This window comes from Macaca nemestrina, chromosome 15 (genome assembly GCF_043159975.1).
Source record: "Macaca nemestrina isolate mMacNem1 chromosome 15, mMacNem.hap1, whole genome shotgun sequence".
In the NCBI taxonomy this organism is placed as follows: Eukaryota; Metazoa; Chordata; class Mammalia; order Primates; family Cercopithecidae; genus Macaca; species Macaca nemestrina.
In genome coordinates this window covers 99,094,194-99,120,475 of record NC_092139.1, presented here as the reverse complement: position 1 = coordinate 99,120,475, position 26,282 = coordinate 99,094,194, and the positions used below count along the sequence as shown (strand labels likewise).

General features: G+C 42.7%; 1 protein-coding gene across 7 annotated transcripts in view; it reads left to right on the top strand.

The window, feature by feature from the left end:
* Positions 1–24,131, top strand: part of LOC105487293 (eukaryotic translation initiation factor 4E nuclear import factor 1) — a 56,844-nt gene extending 32,713 nt beyond the window's left edge. For 4 of the 7 annotated variants that reach the window (XM_071080433.1, XM_071080435.1, XM_071080436.1 and 1 more), the window contains exons 8-19: positions 6,866–7,001; positions 7,849–8,028; positions 8,786–9,018; positions 13,031–13,102; positions 13,864–14,047; positions 15,183–15,262; positions 15,831–15,973; positions 18,744–18,828; positions 20,419–20,551; positions 21,398–21,742; positions 22,629–22,793; positions 23,377–24,131. In XM_071080433.1, coding sequence (XP_070936534.1) covers positions 6,866–7,001; positions 7,849–8,028; positions 8,786–9,018; positions 13,031–13,102; positions 13,864–14,047; positions 15,183–15,262; positions 15,831–15,973; positions 18,744–18,828; positions 20,419–20,551; positions 21,398–21,742; positions 22,629–22,793; positions 23,377–23,618 — 1,998 coding nt within the window. In that variant the 3' untranslated portion in view covers positions 23,619–24,131. The remainder of the gene's footprint in view (positions 1–6,865; positions 7,002–7,848; positions 8,029–8,785; positions 9,019–13,030; positions 13,103–13,863; positions 14,048–15,182; positions 15,263–15,830; positions 15,974–18,743; positions 18,829–20,418; positions 20,552–21,397; positions 21,743–22,628; positions 22,794–23,376) is intronic. The other 3 variants (XM_071080434.1, XM_071080438.1, XM_071080439.1) reach the window with 1 other exon arrangement.
* Positions 24,132–26,282: the final 2,151 nt, after the last annotated feature.

Genomic DNA, 26,282 nt, shown 5'->3' with positions numbered 1-26,282 from the left:
GTGCCAGTTAACTCTCTTTTAAGCCGGTGGTGTTAGACTAAAAATTCCTTTTTTTTTTTTTTTTTTTTTTTTTTTTGAGACTGAATCTCTTTCACCCAGGCTGAAGTGCAATGGTACGATCTCGGCTCATTGCTACCTCCGTCTCCCGGGTTCAAGTGATTCTCCTGCCTCAGCCTCCCAAGTAGCTGGGATCACAGATGCGTGCCACCACGCCTGTCTAATTTTTGTATTTCTAATAGAGACAAGGGTTCACTATGTTGGCCAGGCGGGTCTTGAACTCCTGACCTTGTGATCCACCTGCTTTTCAGCCTCCCAAAGTGCTGGCATTACAGGTTTGAGCCACCACGTCCGGCATACAAATTCTTTAGATGTTTACATTGTCTCCTTTTGTTTGTTGTAGACTTACTGCGAAGGTGGCTTTTTATAACTGACAATTGTTGTCAAACTGATCTGCATTCCTTGGAGGAGGCTGCCTGGTTGATACTTTTTGGATGTGATGGTTCCAAAAACCTTTAATGAAAAGGAACTTGTAATACTTTCAGTATTGCTGTTAAATTCTTGAGGTTCAGTCTTTCTGGACTTTAAAAGTAGTAGTAAGCTCTCCCTGAATCTTTTGCTACCCACCCTTGCTCCTGCCCCATCAGCATTTATGGATTAGTACCTACTCCTTAATCATAACTGCTCCTTATTTGATTATTGTATGAGCGGACAAAGCTGGGCACAACAGAGCAGGCAACATTGGTCTGTCTCCGTTGTCACTGCCTGTTCCCCTACACCCAGAAGATTGCCACCAAGAATAAGTGAGCAGGCACTGTGTAGTACTGATAGGTACAGGGCCACAGATGTGTTCTTAGGCAGTCGTCTTAAATTTTTCTATGATGAGGTGCCAGGCTTTATTTCCATTCCATTGAAGAACAATATTTTAGTATAAAGTACAAATGTCATGACAATGCCAAATTGGTATAAAAGTTTCTTTTCTTTTTTTGGAGATGGAGTCTTGCTCTGTCACCTAGGCTGGAGTACAGTGGTGCAATCTTGGCTCACTGCAACCTCTGCCTCACAGGTTCAAGCAATTCTGCCTCAGCCTCCCAAGGAACTGGGACTACAGGCACACACCACCATGCCCAGCTAATTTTTTGTTTTTCAGTAGAGATGGGGTTTCACCGTGTTGCCCAGGCTGGTCTCAAACTCCTGAGTTCAGGCAATCCGCCTGCCCTGGCCTCCCAAAGTGCTAGGATTACAGGCATGAGCACCACACCCGGCTTTTTGTTTTTTTGTTTTTTTTGGAGAAAAGGTCTCTGTCGCCCACACCGCAGTGCGGTGGTGCAATCTCAGCTCACTCTACTTTCTGAGTTCAAGTGATTCTCCTGTCTCAGCCTCCCAAGTAGCTGGGATTACAGGCGCCACCAACACACCCAGCTAATTTTGGTATTTTTAGTAGAGATGAGGTTTCACCATGTTGGCCAGGCTGGTCTCGAACTCCTGAGCTCAAGTAATCTACCCGTCTTGGCCTACCAGAGTGCTGGGATTACAGGTGTGAGCCACCGTGCCCGACCAGTTTCTAAGCATTTATTCTCATTATTATCTCAATACAGATCAGCATGGTCCACACTTGTCTGTAGCACTGCTCTGAAGCGTATGGAATGTGGCTCCAAAGCAATGTTGGCAACTATTTGTGTGGTTTTGTTCCTAAAGTTCCAGCAGCAATTTTAATTGTAAGTCTCCTAGCCAGTCCTTTGGATCATATCCAGATGCAAGTTTAATTTAGTAGATCTAAAACGGAGTGGCCCTTTCAAATTCTTAATTTCTGAGGGTATAGTATTTTTTTTCCTTTTAGTGACTTTTTCTTTTTTCATTCTCTTAGAAGACAGATGGAATTTTTTTTTTTTTTTTTTTTTTTGAGACAGAGTCTCATTCCATCACCCAGGCTGGAGTGCAATGATGTGATCTCGGCTCATTACAAGCTCTGCCTCCTAGGTTAAGGCGATTCTTGTGCCTCAGCCTCCTGAGTAGCTGGGATTACAGACACACACCACCACACCCAGCTAGCTTTTGTATTTTTAGTAGAGACAGGGTTTTACCATGTTGCCCAGACTGGTCTTGAACTCTTGACCTCCAGTGATCTGCCTGCCTCGGCCTCCCAAAGTGCTGAGATTACAGGCATGAGCCACTGCTCCTGGCCTAAACCTAAACTTTTAATAACAGGTAACATGCATATAGTGCTGATTGTTGCAGGCTTTATATACAGTAAGTTATCTGATCTTCACAAATCCCTTATAAATTAGATTACTATTTCCATTTACAGATGAGGAAATAGGCATAGAATTTAGATAACTTGCTCAAAGTCACACAGCCAGTAAATGGTGGAAACTGACTTCTAATTTATACAGTTCCAGTAATGAGTTTCTGCTCTTAACTCCCCCAAATATACTACCTCTGAAGCATATAGGTAGGAATAGCAACTGAGCACTGTTTGTCCTCTGGCCATTATCCTGAACCAAAACATGGTTAATGCTAAGCAGTCAGAACAAAGCCATTAACTCTGTCTCCATGCTTTCTGTGGAGGTGTTGTTAAATTATATATTCTATAATCCACTAAAAAGCAAAACTGAGGTCAGTAAAAACAGATCCTGTGTGTTATATAACCAACTGAACTCTAATACAAAGTACTCAGAAAATTACAAGTCAATTGGGAAAAATAAGAAAGGCTGTAAAGGATATGAATATCAATTGACAAGTATGTAAGTGCTTAAAACAGTATTGGAGGCCAAGCGCGGTGGTTCATGCCTATAATCCGACCACTTTGGGAGGCCAAAGCAGGAGAATGGCTGAAGCAGGAGAATGGTGTGAACCTGGGAGGCGAAGCTTGCAGTGAGCCAAGATCACACCACTGCACTCCAGCCTGGGTAACAGAGTGAGACTCCGTCTCAAAAAAAAAACAAAAAGCAAAAAAAGTGTTGTATGCTTAGTAAGCTCTACAAATGTTGGGTGTTAATAAATATAAACAGAACTTTATAACAAAAGTGAGAATACACTATCTTTTATATAACTTAACCAAATTATTAGGCTACAAAGGAAATCGCAAATAACGCATTTGTTCGTTTTATTTAGAAATATTTATCAAAGGCTGAGGCAGGATCACTTGAGGCCAGGAGTTTAAGACTAGCTTGTGAGACCCTGCTACAAAAATAAATAAATAAAAATAAGCTGGGAGTGGCGGCGTGCTTCTGCAGTCCTAGCTATTCAGGAGGCTGAGCCCAGGAGTTTGACGCTACAGCAAGCAATGATCACACCACTGTACTCCAGCCTAGGCGACAGAAAAAGACCCTGTCTCAAAACAAATTATTGAGTAGTTCTAACCTCTGGACACTGTTCTAGGAACTAAGGCTATGGTAGTAAACAAAATAAAGTTCTCATCCTCATAGAGCTTACTTACAAGCCGAAGAAACACAAGGATCAGAAATATACACGCACCTACACATGTATTTGTGGACTATATTCACTTAGAAATTGACAAATTAAAAGCCAGAAAATGTATACAAACTGAACATTTGGAATACTTGCAAATTTAAATAATTAAAAAAAATTTTTTTAATATGGTACTCTTACTACAGTGCATGACACATGATAGATGCCTAACTATATTGAATGAAATCAAATTGGAAATACTGAATGTTTTAGAGTGATTAGCAGGAAGATCAGAAAAGTATGTGCAGAAGAAAATGTATAACCTTAAATGAATTCATTAGAAATCCAAAAAGAAACTAGTGAAACAATACAAAATGTAAAAATTACTATAAAAATGGAAAGCATTGATCAGTACAACCAAGTAACTGTCAAAAAGCAAAAATGTTTCATGGAATCTGTTTGATTAGCAGAATGACATTATGAATCCAAGGATATGATTTGTCTAAATGACCTAGCTTGAAGGACCAGGCTAATAGCCATACAGGTTACCTTAAAAATTGTATTAAAAATCTACTCTAATAAGGGCAGCTGAAACACAAATTGCAGTTCCCAGGCTCCTCAATCAGCTGATGGCTGACAATGATGTGGCAGAGGAGATACCCTGACCAAGAAGGCAGAGATATGTGTCCAGGTCTTTACTTCCTCTAGCAAGGTACCTTGTGAGGGAGGCCCTGCTATAGAATGTCCTATTTTGCTATGTGATAAAAATTACTGACTAGATAAACTTTAGGTTTAACCTTTTCATGTTTAAGATGCTTCAGTTTCTTGAAATTAGTATTTCCGCTAAATATGTGTAAAAGCGACTTGTTTCTGCTTGTTATGCTTTAACTATAATAAAAGTTTTGCTTCTCTAACAGAAGCAGAATTGGTTATTAGACAAAATATGGACGTGACTTTCAACACTTACTTTAATATCTTTAGGGAATGTCCAGATACTTTGTATTAATCTCCTTTGCTTTCTCATGTTATTTCTTTGTATCTTTCTTTTTTTCTTTTGCAGTATGATCATAATGGAGGAAATAAAAGTTAAAATGCAAAGCCATTATTTTTGCTATTTGTAAATTTCAAACTCTTTTCAACACTGAAACATTTTTAATTATGTTTTTTAGTTTTTTTGTGGTTTTTTTTTGTTTTTTGTTTTTGAGATGAATTCTCACTCTGTCTCCTAGGCTGGAGTACAACGGTGCCATCTTGGCTCACTGCAACCTCCGCCTCCCGGGTTCAAGTGATTCTCCTGCCCCAGCCTCCTGAGTAGCTGGAATTACAGTTGCCCACCACCACACCCAGCTAATTTTTGTATTTTTAGTAGAGATGGGGTTTCACCAGGTTGGCCATGCTGGTCTTGAACTCCTGACCTCAGGTGATCCACCCACCTCGGCCTCCCAAAGTGCTGGGATTACAGGCGTGAGCCAGCGCACTTGGCTTTTTAAAGTTATTTTTAGAATTCCTGTTTATCACTAAGATACTTATATTTTGGATACACTCCCCCAATTTTTCACAGTGATGTATCATGCTTATCTTATATTTTAATTAATACAAAATTAGTGCACTTAAAAGTCAGCATTATTTAAGGTATGAGCATCTACAGGTGGAATGTGATTGAAATTGTCTAGATAATTCCTCTGAAAATAGAAATTATGGAAACAATAATTAGGGTCTTGAATTAAAATCCCTTCAAAAGAAGTATTTTGTAGCTTAGTTTGGGTATGGATTATGAAAACATTCTTCCAGAGAAGAACAAAACATAAATCTTTTTTTTTTTTTTTTTTTTTTTTTTTGAGACGGAGTCTTGCTCTGTCACCCAAGCTGGAGTGCAGTGGCTGGATCTCAGCTCACTGCAAGCTCCACCTCCCGGGTTCACGCCATTCTCCTGCCTCAGCCTCCCGAGTAGCTGGGACTACAGGCGTCCACCACCTCGCCCGGCTAGTTTTTTGTATTTTTTTAGTAGAGACGGGGTTTCACCATGTTAGCCAGGATGGTCTCGATCTCCTGACCTTGTGATCCGCCCGTCTCGGCCTCCCAAAGTGCTGGGATTACAGGCTTGAGCCACCGCGCCCGGCCCAACAAAGCATAAATCTAAGCTTCCCCTGCTTAACTTTGGAAACTGTGGGTTCCAGATTTCAAGTAAAACAGTCACTAATTCTGTCATCCATGTACCAGTTTTTGAAAAAGCATGTTTTCTGTTTATCAGTGGGATTGAAGTGAAAGTATATGATTTATTTTCAAGGATATGTCTGATTTTTGGATAGATGTTTGCTCTATCTTGTCTTTTCTAAATATTGATATGAATACTGCAAAAAATCAGTTTTGGATATTTGACTGAATTTATGGTATGATGTGAATTGAAAAACTTTTTAAATGCTTAAATTTAGTTTTTAAGAAAGATTGGCACTATTTCGTAATTTTTACCAAAGCAATTTATTGTTCATAGTGTGTTATTTAATTGTCCTTATTAAATGAAAACTATGGAGGTTGGATTTGGAAACAGAAAACACCTGAAAACTCTCAATTGATCTCAAACAAATAGAGATCAGTTGTAATTTCATCTTCCACAGTCATACTTTTTCTAAACTTTGACTTGGAATTATGGTCTTTATGAGCTCTATTTTTTTTAGCCTTTGGCTTCTGAAACTCACAGGATTGAATTTCATAATGTTCATTACAACCTTGAAACCACTAAGTTTGAAGCAATGGTTTTCTTTCATCAGTTCCCCATTCTTGATGTTAGTTGAAGGTCACTCATCAGCTTGTCAGTGAAATGCTGTGGCATTGACACTGTTCTCTGAGAACATTTGGTAGTACATGGATTTACTCCTGAGGCAAAGAATAGAAAACTGAAGAACTTTTTGTAGCATAGAGGCTTTGCTTTATATTCTTAGAAAGTAGGCTGGGCACGGTGGCTCATGCCTGTAATCCCAGCACTTTGGGAGGCAAAGGTCGGTGGATCATTTGAGGTCAGGAGTTCGAGACAAGTCTGGCCAACATGGTGAAACCCCGTCTCTACTAAAAATAAAATTAAAAATAGCCAGGTGTCTGGTGGCATATGCCTGTAGTCTCAGCTACTCGAGAGCCTGAGGCATGAGAATCACTTGAACCTGGGAGGCAGAGGTTGTAGTGAGACAAGATTGCACCCCTGCACTTCAGCCTGGGCAACAGAGCAAGACTCTGTCTTAAAAAAAAATAGTAATAAAAAAGGAAAGTAGATAGTTGGTTATACTCAGAAATTACCCAGGAAGGAGGAAGAAAAAGGTGTTCAAATTCCTAGGTTCTGAGAATGTTTATCTTCAGGTCACCAGCATCAAAGGAAATTTCAAAGTAAGTGACCCTTTCATAAGATTTAAACCTTCTTGTCCTTTTTCATCTAGAAACTATTAGTTTTTATTGTCTTTTTCTTCAGATGATAGAAGATGTTTTGGGAGAAGGGTCAGTCTCTGCCAGTCGGTTCAGTAGGTGGTTCTCTAACCCGAGCAGATCAGGAAGCCGATCCAGCAGTCTTGGGTCAACACCACATGAAGAGCTAGAGAGACTTGCAGGTAAAATGGCTTCAGATTCTGCCCTTGAAGGTAAACCTGGGTTTTTCCCTGATACGGTTCATTCGTCTTCATTAGTCAGGAGTCGATTAGGGTCAAAGGGTCTCTGGACAACTGAAAAGCCTTCAATTTGTGTCCTTTTAATATTGTTGAAGGGGCCGGGTGCAGTGGCTCATGCCTGTAATCCCCGCACTTTGGGAGGCCAAGGCGGGCGGATCAGCAGGTTAGGAGTTCGAGACCAGCCTGGCCAACACAGTGAAACCCCGTCTCTACTAAAAATACAAAAATTAGCCGGGCGTGGTGGCAGGCATCTGTAATCCCACCTACTTGGGAGGCTGAGGCAGGAGAATCTCTTTTTTTTTTTTTTTTTTTTTTTTTTTTTTTGAGACGGAGTCTCGCTGTGTCGCCCAGGCTGGAGTGCAGTGGCCGGATCTCAGCTCACTGCAAGCTCTGCCTCCCGGGTTTTTACGCCATTCTCCTGCCTCAGCCTCCCGAGTAGCCGGGACTACAGGCGCCTGCCACCTCGCCCGGCTAGTTTTTTGTATTTTTTAGTAGAGACGGGGTTTCACCATGTTAGCCAGGATGGTCTCGAACTCCTGACCTCATGATCCGCCCGTCTCGGCCTCCCAAAGTGCTGGGATTACAGGCTTGAGCCACCACGCCCGGCCAGGAGAATCTCTTGAAACCGGTAGACAGAGGTTGCAGTGAGCCAAGATTGCACCACTGCACTCCAGCCTGAATTAAAGTGAAACTCCATCTCAAAAAAAAAAGAAAGAAAGAAAAATACAGTTGAAGGCATGTTTCTTTACTGGAACAGATTAATTTTGAGTATGTTTATTTGCAATATCAGGTCTGGAGCAAGCCATCCTCTCTCCTGGACAGAACTCGGGGAATTACTTTGCTCCTATACCATTGGAAGACCATACTGAAAATAAAGTGGATATTTTAGAAATGCTACAGAAAGCCAAAGTGGATTTGAAACCTCTTCTTTCTAGCCTTTCTGCAAATAAAGAAAAACTTAAAGAAAGCTGTAAGTGTTTATAATTTTTTAGATATCTGAAAAAGTCTAGATGTTCAGTCTTCAGGCAGTTGGGTCTAACATACCTCTGTTTCCTAAAAAGTCAAATATATATTGGGTTTTTGTTTAATGTTCTTTTTTAAAAACTCATTTCATCAAAGAATACCACCTCTTTGAGAATCTCACAGTAGGTCATGAGCCCTATGAGAACTTTTCCTTTAAGTTCTTACCTAGGGTCTGGTTATAATAATCCAGTGAATGTTGAAAACAAACTCCAGTGAATGTTTTATTCCTCCAGAGCATAACTTACCATTTCCTCACAAATCTGCCCTAGTCTTCCATATTCTTGCTTAGGCTATAAATCCTCAACATAAAAACTTAGTGATATACTGACCACAGTGCAGGTAGGAATCTTGGCAATGTTGGGCTATCTGGGATTCTTGTCCCAGGTAACAAGTCTCCTAGAAGACTCATATCCTTCTGCAGGATGCACAGCAGGATCTTGTCAAGTTTTAAAGCATAGCACCTCATATTTGTGATCCCCCAGTATCTAGCATCTAAACATTTTAGGTTTAGTTTATGCCATCTCTTAGTACACAATTTGATTTTAAGTGTTACTAGTTTGTCTATTTTTGGTGTCAGTCTTTTCTGACAGTCTTATCTCTATTTTGAAATAAATTATTTTCATCTTATCTATCATACTAGCCAAAGAGAATTCCTACCAGATATCTCTTTGCTTGATTTAACCTGGACATTCTCAACTTCTCAGCACATTCAGGGGTTGTGCTTTCCGTGGAGGAGGTAGAAGCAGGTCTGAAGGGCTTGAAGGTGGACCAACAAGTGAAGAATTCAACTCCCTTCATGGCAGAACACCTAGAAGAGACCTTGAGTGCTGTAACCAACAATCGACAACTCAAGAAAGACGGAGACATGACTGCGTTCAACAAGCTAGTGAGCACAATGAAGGCAAGTGGGACTTTGCCTTCTCAGCCCAAAGTCAGCGTAAGTATCTGGCACAAACCCACCCTTTTCTCTTTTTTTTTTTTTTTTTTCTTTTTCTCCTTTTTCCCACCACAATAAATGGATTTTTAAAAAGGTATTCTGAGTAAGTTGGAAATTCTTTAGTAGTCATTTGGTCCTTGATGCTTTTGTGTGTTCCTTAATTATTAATACACTATTCGTTACTGGAGAAAGCAGACTTGTGGTTAATTTATATGTATTGTGGGTAACAGTATAAAGATTAAAAGATTCAGTCTTATGTAATGCCTGTATAACTTTAAGTCACTGCTAAAATGAGGTAAAAAACCATCTTTTTGGATGACCTCCAGAGAAAATTTTGTTATTCAGCTACTTAAGTTCATATACTTTACCATATTTGTATAGTAAAATCTTTATTCACATCTTCTAATTATTGCCAGATACCAGGGATTACCTGCTTTCTTACAGCCATAGAAATCATTTGTAAAGTATCTAAGATGGGGCTGGGCACAGTGGCTCACGCCTGTAATCCTAGCACTTTGGGAGGCTGAGGCAGGCAGATCACCTGAGGTCAGGAGTTTGAGCTGGCCAACATGGTGAAACCCCATCTCTACTGAAAATAACAAAAATTAGCCAGGCGTCGGGGCAGGCACCTGTAATCCCAGCTACTTGGGAGGCCAAGGCAGGAGAATTGCTTGAACCCGGACAATGGAAGTTGCAGTGAGCCGGGGTTGCGCCACTGCACTTCAGGCTGGGCAACAGAGTGAGACTGTCTCAAAAAAAAGTAAGATGGGTTTGTCAAGATAATTACATTCTGTTAATTTACTAAGGGAAAAAGCTGTGGCTCCAAATTAAAAACAAAAGTTGTAGGCATGAAGTTAGGTTACAGGGTGACACAACTGCATATCACCTTGTAAATGCAAGTATTTATAATAATCTGGTCTTTGTCCTAACAATTTTGAGAGGGTAGTTCTCACCCATAGCGTATGTGTTAATATCACTATCTCTTGATACAAACTAATGGGGAGGCAGGGTAGATATGAATAATAAAATCATAAACATGGACTTATTCTAGTTGCTAAGTTCTAGCAAATTTACCAAATTGAGTTTTCCCTCTTTTTTTTCCTGTTCCCTGCTTGCTTGGGAACTTACCAGTTAGCTAAGATGCAAATAGCAATAGCTGTTTGAATCATTATGCCTTACACCGAAAGAAAGCAACTGACTTCTAGCATTCCTTATCTGACCAATAGTGCTAGAGATGTCAACATCCTCAGACAGAGGTGCCATTATTCCTTAGTGCCAGGACCGACCTTCTACCCTTGAAAGGAGGCACCTCAGATAGGTAGACTGACTTCTTTGTATCTGACCACACCATACCAGTTGCAGGAGAATGTCCCTGTAAACTGCTTTAGAATTATTTTTATACAAAGAATTATTATATACAAATACTTTCAAATGAAGACCAAACTGAAAGACGGTAGACTATCCTATTTTCCTTTCTTGTTACCTTTGTGTCTTGGTAATTGGGTGCTGGCTGCAATGGTGTGGTTCATATCTTGTAATTAGCCTCTTTCTTTTGGTGTGAGCAACTAAAAATATGGAAGGGGGATTCAGCAGTTTACCTGATGTTTTTCCACATTTTATTGTAGATATGATTCTAGGATTTGATATTAACACAATTTTCTCTTGAGTTGTAAGGGCAATTGGTTTGATGTTGGGGTTTTAGTACTCTGAAGTATATCTGGTTTTAGCTGAGCAAATGAGCCTCAAACACCTGCCAAAGGGGGGATAGATGACACATATTCAAGTGGCTAGGCAAAGGCTAAGACAAACTCAGCTAACAGGAAAGAACGCAACAAGGAAAGTAATGGAATAAGAATAGCAGGTGTTATCTCAAAATATTGCTCAATTTGCATGTTGTTAAGTCATGGTTTACTTTTTGAATTCAGCGTCTTTAATTACTACTGCTGTGTATGTTTTGTATACTATTTCTGATCTGCCTCCATCCATTTCGGTTGTCATATTGGTTCATCCAAAAGTAATACATGCTGGTTCAATCTAAATTATATTTTAAATTATAGATTCTATCCTCTAAGTATAATAAGCCATGTGGTATAAAGTTGTCTATTTGTTTTCATTAGATGGAAGTAAATGACTCTTAAAGAGATTACTTATAAAATCATCTGCCTTTAGTCCCAATTCCAAAATCAACAATAAAATACTTGGGTATCCTTGGGCTATTTGTCATGCCTAGACACTGCTTTGGACTTTGACAGCTCCATCTAGGGAAAGGGAAACTACACCAGAGAAAGCACTTCACGCAGAGCTAAATGGGCATAGGGATGTCCTGAAGTGCAGGAGGGAACTCCAGGCTGGATGCACAAAATGTAACCACTGGCCAGACCTGGTGGTGTACACCTATAGTTCCAGCTACTTGGGAGGCCAAGGTGGGAGGGTTGCTTGAACCCAGGAGTTCAAGGCCAGCCTGAGAACACAGCCTGAAGAACATAGACCTGTCTCAAAAAAAAAAAAAAAGGCCGGGCGCGGTGGCTCAAGCCTGTAATCCCAGCACTTTGGGAGGCCGAGGCGGGCGGATCACGAGGTCAGGAGATCGAGACCATCCTGGCGAACACGGTGAAACCCCGTCTCTACTAAAAAATACAAAAAAACTAGCCAGGCGAGGTGGCGGGCGCCTGTAGTCCCAGCTACTCGGGAGGCTGAGGCAGGACAATGGTGTGAACCCGGGAGGCGGAGCTTGCAGTGAGCCAAGATCCGGCCACCGCACTCCAGCCTGGGCGACAGAGCCAGACTCTGTCTCAAAAGAAGAAAAAAAAAAAAAAAGGTAACCACTACTGCTTTAAGAGTGGAGGATTTGAATTTTGCCCTGTATGTGATACCCATTTTGGAACAGCTCACTTAAAAAATAATAAAGTTGCTGGGCGCAGTGGCTCATGCCTGTAATCCCAGTACTTTGGGAGGCCAAGGCAGGCAGATCACGACGAGGTCAGGAGATCGAGATCATCCTGGCCAACATGGTGAGACCCCATCTCCACTAAAAAGAAAGAAAAAAAAAAAATTAGCCGGGCGTGGTGGCACGTGCCTATAGTCCCAGCTACTCAGGAGGCTGAGGCAGGAGAATTGCTTGAACCCTGGAGGCAGAGGTTGCAGTGAGCCGAGATCGCGCCATTGCACTCTAGCCTGGGTAACAGGGCAAGACTCTGCCTCAAAAAAAAATAAAATAATAAAGCTTAAATTTCCTGAAATATGAAACTCTGAAATATAACAATTTTGGCCAAACCTGCATGTTGTTTACTACGATTTTAAAACCGTATGTGTAGGCTGGGTGTGGTGGGTCACCTCTATAATCCCAGCACTTTGGGAGGCCAAGGCCAGAGGATTGCTTGAACCCAGGAGTTCAAGACCAGCCTGGGCAACATGGCAAAACCCCCTCTCTACAAAAAATATAAAAATTAGGTGGGTGTGGTGGCATACACCTGTAGTCCCAGCTACTCAGGAGGCTGAGATGAGATGATCGCTTGTGCCTGAGAGGTCAAGGCTGCAGCAAGCCATGATCGCACCACTGCACTCCAGACTGGGCAACAGAACAAGACCATGTCTCAGAATTATATATATGTGTGTGTGTGTGTGTATATATATGTATGTGTGTGTGTCTCCAATAAATTTTGTTAAAGGTAATGGGTAGCAAGAGTTGTCTCAACTAAGTGTTCCCTGGTTTCACCATTTTTCCCCCTTCTTTTGGTCACAGTGTTAGAAACCGGGAAATGGACTTACGGTTAGCATAGTGAGGATCTCTGAGGGGACTTTGCATGTACATGTGAACAGTCTTTCCATCCCCAGATCTTTTTTGGGACCTATGTGATGAGAGCGGAACAAGTTGGTCTAAGTTTTCTGTGACTTGAGCATCATTATTCTATTAACTCCCTAGGAGTACTTTATGCTTTCATGTGGTCCCCAATCAATCTGTAAGTTAAGTGAGTTAAGAAAGTTAAAACCAGTTTTCTTTTGACTTTTTTAGCGAAACCTTGAAAGCCATTTGATGTCCCCTGCTGAGATTCCAGGCCAGCCTGTCCCTAAGAACATCCTGCAGGTACTTCACAATCTTATACTGAGGCCTTGGAGTCTTGAACAGTAGTCTTCTGAACCAGTTTTGTTTAGTGGTCCAGCTTTGGGTCTTAGAAAATGATCTATGTTGCCTGGCAATCAGAGATGTGATATTGTTGCCTGACATAGTTTGGTGCTGCTGTTAATCTTAATGGGCAGGGGATGCGGGGTGGCTAAAAATGTTGACAAACTAAGCCTTGACTTCTAGTTTACTTTGTAGTTTCTGTGGAACTTAAAAGTATCTAGCCAGGCATGGTGGCTCACACCTGTAATCTCAGCATTTTGGGAGACTGAGGTGGGGGGATCACCTGAGGTCAGGAGTTTGAGACCAGCCTGGCCAACATGGAGAAACCCTGACTTTACTAAAAATACAAAAATTAGCCTGGTGTGGTGGCACATGGCTGTAATCCCAGCTCCTTGGGAGGCTGAGGCGTGAGAATCACTTGGACCCGGTAGGCAGAGGTTGCGGTGAGCCAAGATCACATCACTGCACTCCAGCCTGGGCAATAGAGTGAGACTCTCAAAAAAAAAAAAAAAAAAAAAAAGGAATCTCTATTTATAGCACTAAGACAGAGCAAATGTTGCTAGCTGAACATTCAGAGAAATGTGTCGCATGTACACATGCCAAGTCCTTCAATTAAGCATGAGGGAGATCCATCTGTGGCTCTCAAAAGTTAATCCATAATTCACAGCCTCTGAGTAGAAGGAAGAACTAAGTTCACAGGGATTTGGCTTTTCTGCCTTTAGGAACTTCTGGGTCAACCAGTTCAGAGACCTGCTTCTTCCAATCTTCTGAGTGGCCTTATGGGGAGCTTGGAGCCTACAACATCTTTACTGGGCCAAAGAGCACCCTCTCCTCCCTTGTCACAGGTGTTTCAAACTCGAGCAGCCTCAGCTGACTACCTTCGCCCAAGAATACCATCACCAATTGGTAAATATACTTATTTGTAAAAAAGAAATACGAATTTATGGCCAGGCATGGTAGCTCATGCCTGTAATTCCAGCACTCTGGCAGGCCGAGGTGGTGGGCAGATCACCTGAGGTCAGAAGTTTGAGACCAGCCTGGCCAACATGGTGAAACCCCATCTCTACTAAAAATACAAAAACAGCCAGGCGTGGTGGTGCATGCCTGTAATCCCAGCTACGCAGGAGGCTGAGACAGGAGAATCGCTTGAATCCGAGAGGTGGAGGTTGCAGTAAGCCAAGATCACACCACTGCAATCCAGCCTGGGCGACAGAGCAAGACTCTGTCTCAAAAAAATAAATATTACACTTTTGGGGGATGCGGGAGCAAAGGTGGAAGATATCTTATTATCAGCTGCTCTTCTAGGTGAATATGTTCATGTTATAGATTTTTTTTTTAATTGAAATCTAACTGATCCAACTCTTTAGTCTTATTCCTTATTTTGGGAATTCAATCCAAAAAAGTTAATTTGGCTTCTTAAATTTTTCTTTGATACAGTAGAAGTCAGTGTAGTGGTTCTCTGTGAAGCTATTGAGTTTTGATAGATAATCCACTGTTAAGTCTTATGGCTAATTAGGAAGGTGACTGAAAGAAAAGTTCCAGAAAGTGTCTTAGCAAAGTTTTTACATGGAATGTCGTAGTGTTGTTCCTGCCATCGTAAGCTACTTTAGGCTGCTGGCCACTCTGGTTTCTGCCAAACAAACCTTGAGAGGCATTTTTTGAAATCTTCTGTCCACAGTCAAACAGATAGAATGAAGAGAGTGTGTACTCTCACAGCAATGGTGTCTGCTTTAATACCAGATGGCTTAGTGATAATAGGACAAATTGCTGGCTAGAAAAGCTCTTCTCTCCCAGAGAGAGGTCTTGGCTTTAAAAGGAGCAAAGCTGATGGCTTAGTTGAGAAGCAATTTAGACAGTGCTCTGGTTGAGGTACACATAGCCCACTGTCAGGGCACAGAGGGAGAGGGACATCTGTCAGCCCAAGAAATCAGTGCTTTCCAAGAGATGGCGTTCAGCAAGAAATGGCATGCATTAATGAAAATGCCTCCCTGATGCACACATACCATCTTGGTACTCACTGAGACTGTAACTTTCCTGACAGGTTTCACACCAGGACCACAGCAGCTACTCGGAGATCCATTCCAAGGCATGCGCAAACCCATGAGCCCCATCACGGCCCAGGTCAGGCTGAGCTCTTTCTCAACTCAATCTCTTGCTTGCCCTTCACCCTATTGGTGCATGGGGAGTGGAGAGCTGAATTGTTGTGATTCTTAAAAATGGTTTTGAGGCCAGGCATGGCGGCTCATGCCTGTAATCCCAGCACTTTGGGAGGCAGAGGCAGGAGGATCACTTGAGCCCAAAAGTAAAAATGAGCCAGGTATAGTGGCATGCATCTGTAGTCCCAGCTACAAGGAGGCTGAGGCAGGAGAATCACTTGAGCCCAAGAGTTTTGAGACTGCAGTGAGCTACTGTACTCCAGCCTGGATGGCAGAGTGAGACCCTGTCTCTAAAACCAATAAATGGTTTTGATCTATATTTCAAGCTCAGTGAAGGTTAGACAATTTGCTGAATAATTCAAGTAATAAAATTGTTAATCTTGATCACTGCGATGGCAGCACAATTTAGTGAGGTTTGCAGTATCTAACTTTTCTCAGCTTCTGTTTAACTTACCTTTCTAAGAGTGAAGAGAGACCTTTGTAGAAAGTATGGTGTCCTCACTCTTCTCCTGACCCTCCCCTCTCCTTTTCAGCAGATGAGCCAGCTGGAGTTGCAACAGGCAGCTTTAGAAGGGCTGGCCTTGCCACATGACCTTGCTGTACAGGCAGCAAACTTCTACCAGCCTGGTTTTGGCAAACCACAGGTGGACAGAACCAGAGATGGATTCAGAAACAGGTAAATTACTAATCCTGCTCATGTGGAGATTTACAGATAAGTTTTCCTGAAACTAACAAATTACTTATCTGCAGTATAATTCTGTTGCACATACTGTGGTATGTTGTTCAGTATGTGGTAGAAATTCCATCCCAATCCAAATCAATAGAACAAATAGATTAAATAGAGAAAATACGATTAAATTCTGCAAGGCATAGGGTTTTCATTCTATATGGTTTTATTTCCGTTCTTGATTTATAAATGACTTTTTTTCTTTGAGTTTGCTAATTAGCTATATGAAAGGGATGCTGCTTGCCTAATTTACCTCACAAGATTGTTATGAGTAAATATATTTTAAAATCTTAGGATGTTTCTACCAGTTAAACAATTCATTTTTACAAATGCAACTAGCATAGCTCCTTATTCCTTTTCCCACAGATCCAATGTTCTTACCAAACTCCCTTGATGCAGGTTTGCTGCATCGACAGTTTCTTGGCCAGAGCTGATGGGTTTGTTGATGAGACTTGTTAACAAGTAGATTGCGGAGTTCACTCTCCTCCTCTTTTTCAATAGTTGCAACAAATGGTAAAATGAAATTATAAGTTGGGGAGAAAACGGAAAGGGGTGGCAATGTTATTTTAGTGTAAAATAAAACAGACAAAACTATATAAAACAAATGTGTAGCTTACTATAAGGCAAACTTCCTTGTTAACTACTCAGAGGGCCTCCATGTGCCCTGTACCAGTAATACCCGTTTTCCTACTCAGAACTCTCCACTGTCCAGCCTTTAAAAGTAATCACTACCTTAATTAAAAATAAGTAATTTATCACCAAAATACACATCCCTGAACACTATAGTCCACCCTTAAAATACTTGGTACTTAATGTTTTGATGTGATTCTTAAAGTTACTACCACAGTGCCTCAGTGTTTTGCTTCACCTGTTAACCCTTTCAGAAGACACTGAGACCAGGAGATACCCTTACACAAGCACATCCTATTTATAGCACCCTTCAACCAAAACAGAGAGCTCCAGACTGGTCTGCTGAACCCCTCTCACATGCTTTCTCTCTATAGCATAATGCTGTTACCTAGCATTCATTGATGTGATTTGCGACTTTCAGAGTACTTTTAACTTTTTTTTTTTTTTTTTTGAGACAGTCTCTTGCTCTATTGCCCAGGATGGAGTGCAGTGATGCAGTGTTGGCTCACTGCAACCTCCTCCTCCTGGGTTCAAGCAGTTCTCATGCCTCAGCCTCCTGAGTAAGTAGGATTACAGGAGTGTGCCACCACGCCCGGCTAGTGTTTTGTATTTTTAGTAGAGATGGGGATTCGCTATGTTGGCCAGACTTGAATTCCTGGCCTCAAGTGATTCACCCGCCTCGGCCCCCAAAGTGCTGGGATTACAGGCATGAGCCACCGCGCCCGGCCCTATTTATTTTTTGTCTCCCTGCCTGTAGTAACCCCACTCCATCCTGCAGCCCCAAGAATATAACCTCCATGAGGCCAGAGATTCTTCTTCTTTTATTCACTGCTATATTCCAGGAACCTGGAACAGTGTCTGTAGCAGGTGCTCAAATATGTTTACCAGAAGGAATGACAGGTCATGTGGAACCCCCAGTTTGGGGTTCATTTTTTAGTCACTCAGAATAGTACTGATCTGTCTTCCCGTGTTGTCATATACACAGTCACAGCATGGCGGCAATGGGGGTACTAACTAGAAAGAAGCCATGAATTTAGATTTTCCATCTATCAGAGAACTTCAGGTCAGTGACTACACTTGGGTCTTGACCTTTGAGGCCTGAGATCAATCTTGTGTAGACCAAGAGTGGTCCTAAAATAGCTGAAACTGTTGATTCTGTATTTGATTTGAATGAGTGTCACATAGAGCATCAGTTCTATGCCAGGCACTGCGCTAATTTTTTTTTTTTTTTTTTTTTTTTTTTGAGACGGAGTCTCACGCTGTTGCCCAGGCTGGAGTGCAGTGGCACGATCTCGGCTCACTGCAAGCTCCGCCTCCCGGGTTCCTGCCATTCTCCTGCCTCAGCCTCCTGAGTAGCTGGGACTACAGGCGCCCGCCACCGTGCCCGGCTAATTTTTTGTATTTTTAGTAGAGACGGGGTTTCACTGTGGTCTCGATCTCCTGACCTTGTGATCCGCCCGCCTCGGCCTCCCAAAGTGCTGGGATTACAGGCTTGAGCCACCGCGCCCGGCCGCACTGCGCTAATTATTGCTGCTCCCTGCCCAGTGAAGCACAGCCAGCCCTAGAATGAAGGCCCATCCTAGCGCACCTCACTGGTGTAGTCTTCAGTAAACTATACACCAGCTCTGGATAACCCTATAATTCCAAGGCCCTCCCAAGTTCCTGTACCTGTTCCATCTACCTGAACTGTTGTTCTCTATCTTCAGCTTCTTGTTGATCACACCCAGTGGAATGCAGCTTCTTCCCCAGGAAGCATCCCTGCAGTGCCTGTTATTCCTTCTCACCCCTCCATTTTCCCATTGTACTTTGTTGGTGCCTACTATCTACATGCCTTGGTTTGCTCGAGGTGATTGTTTTCCCCACTAGACTGAGAGCTCTTACAAGACTGAGATCGTGTTTCATTTTGCTTTTGCCTTCCCTCAGAACTTAGCATGTACTTTTGCATATGTTAGGCCTAAATGCTTGGGAAATTGAATTGGATAAGGGAAAGGGGATTTTAAAATTCCTAGGCTGGTCTTGAGTATTATATGGTTTTAAGACTTGAAGTTAAGGAGATTGGGGTTCATGCTGATAATTGGTTTGTTCACAGGCAACAGCGAGTGACCAAGTCACCAGCACCAGTGCATCGAGGGAATTCCTCTTCCCCTGCCCCTGCTGCCTCCATCACAAGCATGGTCAGTGACCTTTAGTGACTGTGAAGGACTTAAAGGCTTCTCCTTGTTTGGTTGTGCATGTGTTGTACCACTGTGTGCCCTAAATGTCCTTGAGTTCCTTCCACAGGAATAACTGACCTAGTAGTCTTTCATACCTATTAGGTTTTTCCCCTTTAGGACAGTCTAAGTCTTAGGATTTTAATGAAGCCCCTATATTGGGGAAAATATGTTCCAGCAGAGATGATCAGGGGCCAGGGCACACGAGGTGATATAGTATGTTCAAAGAAATGAACCAGGTGTGGGGAGACAGGAGGACGAGAGAGAGAGGAGGTAAAGTGGACAGAGGTGACTGGGTCAGACAGTGGCGAGTCTATTGAAACTTGCAGAGGAGTTCACAAATTCGGATTCACCATTTCAGGTCTCAGTGATACAAACTAAGGCTGGAACAGAAGGGTTTGCTTATATGCAGTGACAAGTCTAGTTTTAAAACTTTATATCATTTATATCATTAAAAAATGTTTCATTCCAGCTGGGTGTGGTGGCTCACACCCGTAATCCCAGGACTTTCAGAGGCCAAGACAGGTAGATTGAGTTTAGGAGTTCAAGAACAGACTGGGCAACCTAGTGAGACCGTGTCCTCTACCCCTAATACAAAAAATTAGTCGGGCATGGTGGTGCACATCTGTGGTCCCAGCTATACTCCGGAGGCCGAGGTGGGAGGATCACTTGAGTCCAGGAGGCAGGGGTTGCAGTGAGCCAAGATCATGCCACTGCCCTCCCTAGTGAGTCCCCGTCTCAAAAAAAAAAAAAAAAGTTTCATTCCCCACAGATCTTTATCATCCAATCAAAGCTGATAGAGAAGGAAAAAAAAGCTTTGCTGTGTGCTTCAGAACCCCACATGGGTCTTTGTACCAGTGACCTTGAAGGCAGCAGGGTTTGGAAGGAATTTTTCTGTTTGTAAGTCATGCCCTGTCTCCTGCCATCAAAGATATGGGGTTGTTTGGTGAGAAAAGGCAAATGCAAAATAAAATCACCAAAGTAGAACTAGTGAAGAGATAAGAAATGACTCCAAATGATTAATCCTGATGGCTGAGGAGACTATTGAGATAAATTTGACTTTTCTGGTAGCCAAGTTAAGAAGGGAAGTATTAGGAGTATGGAGTAATTCTGGTTAATCCTGATGGCTGAGGAGACTATTGAGATAGTCTAGTAGCCAAGTGAAGAAGGGAAATATTAGGAGTTTGGAGTAACTTTGGTTCTGACATTGTCTTTGAAATGCCTTTTCACAGAAGGAAGGTCTGCTGCTCCAAGTTATATTTCTGGCCATGTTCTTTCTTGCCAGCCTAATCCCAGGCTGGGAAATGGGTAATGCAGAGGCTGCATAGGCATGTCCCCATTATCACAGGTTGTAAGCAAGGGATAATGTACTTGGGACACTGCCTGTTTGCCCCATTCTGTTTTTCCTCCAGCAGCTACAGAACAGAATACTAGAGTTGGCCTTTGCTACCAATGTGGGGACTCTTTGTTGAGTAGATTGGCCAGTTAATCCTGGCTTAGTATTACAGAAAGGCACTTAGAGAATGTGCTAATGCCAATTGTTTTTCTCTGCAGCTTTCTCCTTCCTTTACCCCTACCTCAGTGATTCGTAAGATGTACGAGAGCAAAGAGAAAAGCAAGGAGGAGCCAATATCTGGAAAAGCAGCTCTTGGTGACAGTAAAGAGGATACTCAGAAGGCCAGTGAAGGTACTGCAGAGCTGTTAAGGGCACTGCTCAAGAAAGTATATAATGGAGAAAACAAGGGCCTGAGTGCTGTGCTGTCCAGCCTGATATTCTATACAAAGCCCTGGGCAAGACCACTAGCTTCTCTGGACTATGGTTCTGTGTCAGTGAGAAGGTTCTGTGTGACAGTGAGAAGAATTGCGCTAGCTCACAGTTGCTCAGTTGCTTGAAATTCTGACCAATCTAAGAGTGCTACTACTAGATGGGTAGAATGAGTGTTAGTTTAGAATCCTTAGTTAGGCTTCAAAGTTGAATAATTAGTATACTTATTTGGCAAATTAGTATAATTCAGCTAGTTTTACTTCTGAAAGATTATATCCAGCCTGTGGAGACTTAAGTGTCCAACATAGGAAACATGTGAGAGGCTTTTAGGAGTTGCACAGTAGGGATTGTGAAGGACATGGTAACGTGCGGATTCCAAATTAGGGTTTACACAGGTGTTACAGTATAGATCTGAGAGATTTTTGCCTGTGTTTGAGAAGGCTTGGGGTGGGTGGTGGGGAGGAAATCTTGTTGGTACTACTAAGACAGTTTGGTTCTTTGGCCACACTCTAATTGCCATTTAGATTTTGTTGTGATGGATTTGCATAATCTAGGCCATAGCCGTTTGTGCAGAGAAGGGTGCCCAACAATTCATCTTCTGGTCCTGTTTATTAAGCAAATGATGGTTCCTACTGTGTAGTTCTCTAAACTTGTTAAGGGTATCAGATAAGAATTGTGACCTTAAGAAATGAGATTTATTAGACCAGTGGGAGACTACAAGTGTTTGGGAGAAGTTTACCAAAATATTTTTTGTTTGGATCCTCACAGAGAACCTCCTGTCCTCCAGCTCTGTACCCAGTGCTGATCGAGACTCTTCTCCCACTACAAATCCAAAACTGTCAGCGTTACAGAGGTCTTCGTGTTCCACCCCACTGTCCCAGACCAGCCGTTACACCAAAGAACAAGATTATCGACCTAAAGCAACTGGGAGAAAAACACCCACCTTGGCATCCCCAGTTCCTACAACACCTTTTCTCCGCCCTGTCCACCAAGTTCCCCTTGTCCCCCATGTCCCTATGGTTAGGCCTGCTCACCAGCTTCACCCAGGGTTGGTACAGAGGATGCTGGCCCAGGGAGTACATCCACAGCATCTTCCAAGTTTGCTCCAAACTGGTGAGTTTCCAGCCTGACTTGGGTGTCATTTTGTGGGCCTAGAGGACAATTACTGGCATTGATGAAGTGCTATAATGTGGGAGATTTCCATCACTTAGAAAGATGTTACTAGAGTCTCCCATCTAACTAGCAGGCAGTGGGTCCAATCCAATCTCCTAGTCCTTTAAAACATTAGGAACCTAGCTTGAACATTTTCTTTTTTTTTGTAGAGACAGAAGTCTCACTCTTGTCTCCCCGGCTGGAGTGCAGTGGTGCGATCTCAGCTCACCGCAACCTCCGCCTCCCGGGTTCAAGCAATTCTCCTGTCTCAGCCTCCCAAGTAGCTGGGACTATAGGTGCACGCTGCCAAGCCCGTATAATTTATTTTCTATTTTAGTAGAGACAGGGTTTCACCATCTTGTCCAGTCCGGTCTCAAACTCAGAATCCTAAGCTCAGGCAATCTATCCACCTCAGCCTCCCAAAGTGTCAGGATTACAGGCATGAGCCAGAGGAATTTTTTTTTTTTTGTCAGAGTCTCGGTCTGTCACCCAGGCTGGAGTGCAGTGGTGCAATCTCTGCTCACTGCAACCTCCACCTCCCAAGTTCAAGGTCCCTGCCTCAGCCTTCCGAATAGCTGGAATTACAGGCGCCTGCCACTATACCTGGCTAATTTTTGTATTTTTAGTAGAGACGGGGTTTCATCATGTTGGCCACACTGGTCTTGAACTCCTGACCTTGTGATCTGCCCGCTTTGGCCTCCCAAAGTGCTGGGATTACAGGCGTGAGCCATTGCGCCTAGGCCTTCATTCTTAACAAAATTCCAGATCAGCAAAACTATACAGTGAAGCTGGAAAACTTCCAGGTAGCATTAAGACTACTCAGCTGCTTGCTTTTTCTGCTGAACAGGTGTGCTTCCTCCTGGGATGGACTTGACTCATTTACAGGGAATATCTGGCCCTATCCTGGGTCAGCCCTTTTACCCTTTACCTGCTGCTAGTCACCCTCTCTTAAACCCTCGTCCTGGAACACCTCTGCATCTGGCAATGGTGCAACAGCAGCTACAGCGCTCAGGTAGGTTCAGGAATTTGACAGGTGAGTTTGGGACAGACTTACGGAGTCTTAAAGCTTTTAGGACTAGTTTTCAGTGGACATGAATTAACATTCATTCTTTAACTTGTTCTAAGTTTGGGACAAGAGTGTAACCAGAGAATAAGATGGAGTAAATTGACCTCTATGCAATTTGGGATTACTGTTCCTGCAGAGTCAGTGGGAAAAGTCAAGTGTGCTCTGGCTTTGTCCTTTGCCTGTTAGGAGAGAGGGCTGATAATCCAACAGGTTCAGCATCCGGCCTGCCCAGGGTATATGCCCCCTCACCAGTTAATGTTGCTGCTTCTGTGATGTGGTTACTTGCCATGAGAAGTAGCAGTCATGTCATCCAGGGTAGGTTTTCAATACTGGTAGCTTCTGAATAGCTCAGCTTTCCATGGTACTGTTTCTGGCATTGTTGGTATTTTGCAAAGGAGTTTCTATCTAAAGAAGCCCTAGAAAAAATCCTCTAGTAAAGATTCTTCTTTGGATAGGGTTTAATGAAGCAGGGTCTAACAAACTTCTTTCCTTCTCATGCTGTGAATGATAACCCTTCTTATCTCCACAGTTCTGCATCCTCCAGGCTCTGGTTCCCAGGCAGCAGCTGTCAGCGTTCAGACAACTCCTCAGAACATGCCCAGCCGGTCGGGCCTGCCCCACATGCACTCCCAGCTGGAGCATCGCCCCAGCCAGAGGAGCAGCTCCCCTGTGGGCCTTGCCAAATGGTTTGGCTCAGATGTGCTACAGCAACCCCTGCCTTCGATGCCTGCCAAAGTTATCAGTGTAGATGAATTGGAATACCGACAGTGAGCAGGGCAGGCAGACTCAACTAAGCCCGGACCTGTGGTGGCACCCTGGGCAGGACCCTGCTTCCTCATCTCGGGTTGGTTTATGGGCTTTTACTTTGGAGCACTCTGTGTGAAGCTATTTGGTGGAACCCATGCACCTGGTGTGGTCCGCATTATGATGGAAGGATCTTAACCAGTCGAGTGGAGTGTACATTGAATACAGGATGCACAATGTTGTCAATCCTGGAAATGGTCTTTCTTTTTTGTAAGATATGTGAATGAAGTGTTGGTGTCCTCACCAAGAGGTGGCACCTAAGGGTTCTGAGGAAATAAATGTATAGACCCTTATGTACAGACCTGTGTATAAACAACTTTTGTATATACATATAGGATAGCTTTTTTGAACTTATACAGCTGTACATAAAAGTAGCTGATATTAGTTAGGCCTGTGTCAACAGTTTGGATTTTTTTCACTTGTACATTTGGGATTTTCTTTTGGTTGATTAAAATTGCATATGCTAAGTGTGTGAATGAAGTAACTGGCATTGTTCTGTTTATTTCCTCTCTGAAACCCTTCCTAATTTTGTTTGTTTGGAGACAGGATCTCACTGTGTGTCGCTCAGGCTGGAGTACAGTGGTGCAATCGTGGCTCACTGCAGCTTCAACCTCCTGGGCTCAAGCGATTCTCTCACCTCAGCCTCCCAAGTAGATGAAACTACAGGCACACACCACTATAACTTTTTTCTTATTTTTTGTAGAGGCAGGGTCTTACCATGTAGCCCAGGCTAGCCTTCCTAATTTCTAACCAGCCAAGCTATGCTCAGTATGTTCCTTTAGGGAAGTGATCTGAAAAAGTTTAAATTTTTCTTTAAAACCCATAGAAATTGGGCACTGTGGCTCACACCTGTAATCCCAGCACCTTGGGAGGCAGAGGTGGGCGGATCATGAGGTCAAGAGATCGAGACCATCCTGGCCAACATGGTGAAACCCCGTCTCTACTGAAAATGCAAAATTAGCTGGGCATGGTGGTGCACACCTGTAGTCCCAGCTACCCAGAAGCCTGAGACAGAAGAATTGCCTGAACCTGGGAGGCAGAGGTTGCAGTGAGCTGAGATCACGCCACTGCAACCCAGCTTGGTGACACAGTGAGACTCCATCTAAAAAAAAAAAAAAAAAAGTTAATTGGACTCTCTTGATTTAGGAGAAATCAGCTATGGCCTTTTTCCTTGAGCTTTAAAGACCCCAACGGGTCAGTTTACACTGGACTGACCCTATAGATAGCGTAGCCTTGTGGCTAATACCAGGGTATCTATAGTGTAATTTCCAAGATTAAACTGACCTAGTGAAAACAATTTGTTTATTAAGGAATCATCTATTACATATGGTAGTTTCTCAAACTAAATGTTTACTGGGGCATCCGGTTTCTCTAAGCTCAGAGTTCTGATTCAACCCACTGAAGTGTAAGAATTTCCCTTAAGACTCATGCATTAATTGACTCCTTGTGTTCTGTATCACGTTCCTCACAATTGTTTTATTATTCACCTTAACTATTAGTACATACACAGCACTGACGGATAAAGATTCTACAGAATACAGTACGGTTGTGAGTCCCCTTTCCTAACTGGAAGTTTTTCAGTCCTGCTATGCAGTTATACTTATTTCCCATGCTACTCAAGTTAATTTACCAGAGTTGTAGATATTTGTCCATTTAGGACCATTTTAGGACTCCATGCTAAAGGGTCAGATAATGAGGTGAAGGTCAAGGTGGTTGGATTTTTGACTACAAGGCTAGTACAGTCTTGAGCAGCCTGAGTCTTGAGTGTTAGGGAATAATGACTATAAGCCTGGAACTGCCCACCCTGCCCTGTACTTGCAGGAATACAAGAATGCAGGTCACCTTTCAACAAAACCTGGCTTTGTGGATTATGTATGAAGTCAGTCTCTTCCTGGTACTTTCCTTTCAACCTCATTAGTAATCCCCTTCCCCCATGCTATTCACTCCATGTAATTCCTCAGCTTCAGAAATAGACCCTAATGTTTAGAATTTTTGGCAAATGCTTTCTGGTTTCCACAGGTGGAAGCTGGAAAGCAGTCCCAAGTGTCAATGGCAGAACACCAATGCCTAAATCCAGTTCCACCTTTCCTGTGTATCCTCTTCCACTTACCTTACTTCCCCTTCATGTTGAACCAACGTTAATAGGTGCAAGGTAAGGAGGACTGGTTTGAAGCTGCTAGTAAAGGCTTCCTTTTCAGGCTAGAAGCTAGTAGGACAGAAATGGGTACCATGCAAAGAGCAAAGCCATTAGCTGGTGATTGGCAAAATGGAGGCAGAAGGAAATAAGGGAGTGTTGCTAAGAGTATCAGCAGAAACTAGACATACAGGTTTTAGCAAAAGTATTTTGGCAAACGGACTAGAGGAAGCAGGGGTGAGGGATGAAGGCAAAAGACACATGAATGCAGTCTTCAAGGAGCTAAGACCTTGATGTAGGATGAGGGCAGAGAGAAAGGGATGTCTTTGGAGAAACTTTTGATGTCTTGCAGGCATGAGATGAGTTCAGAAGCAATCAGTGCTGGAAGGATATGCAAAATAAAAGTTAAGAGAAGCTAAGGATATAGAAGGCATCCTGAAAGTAAAACAGCTGAGGGCCACAAAGCATATAATGGAAAATCTGTTAAGCTGGGGAGG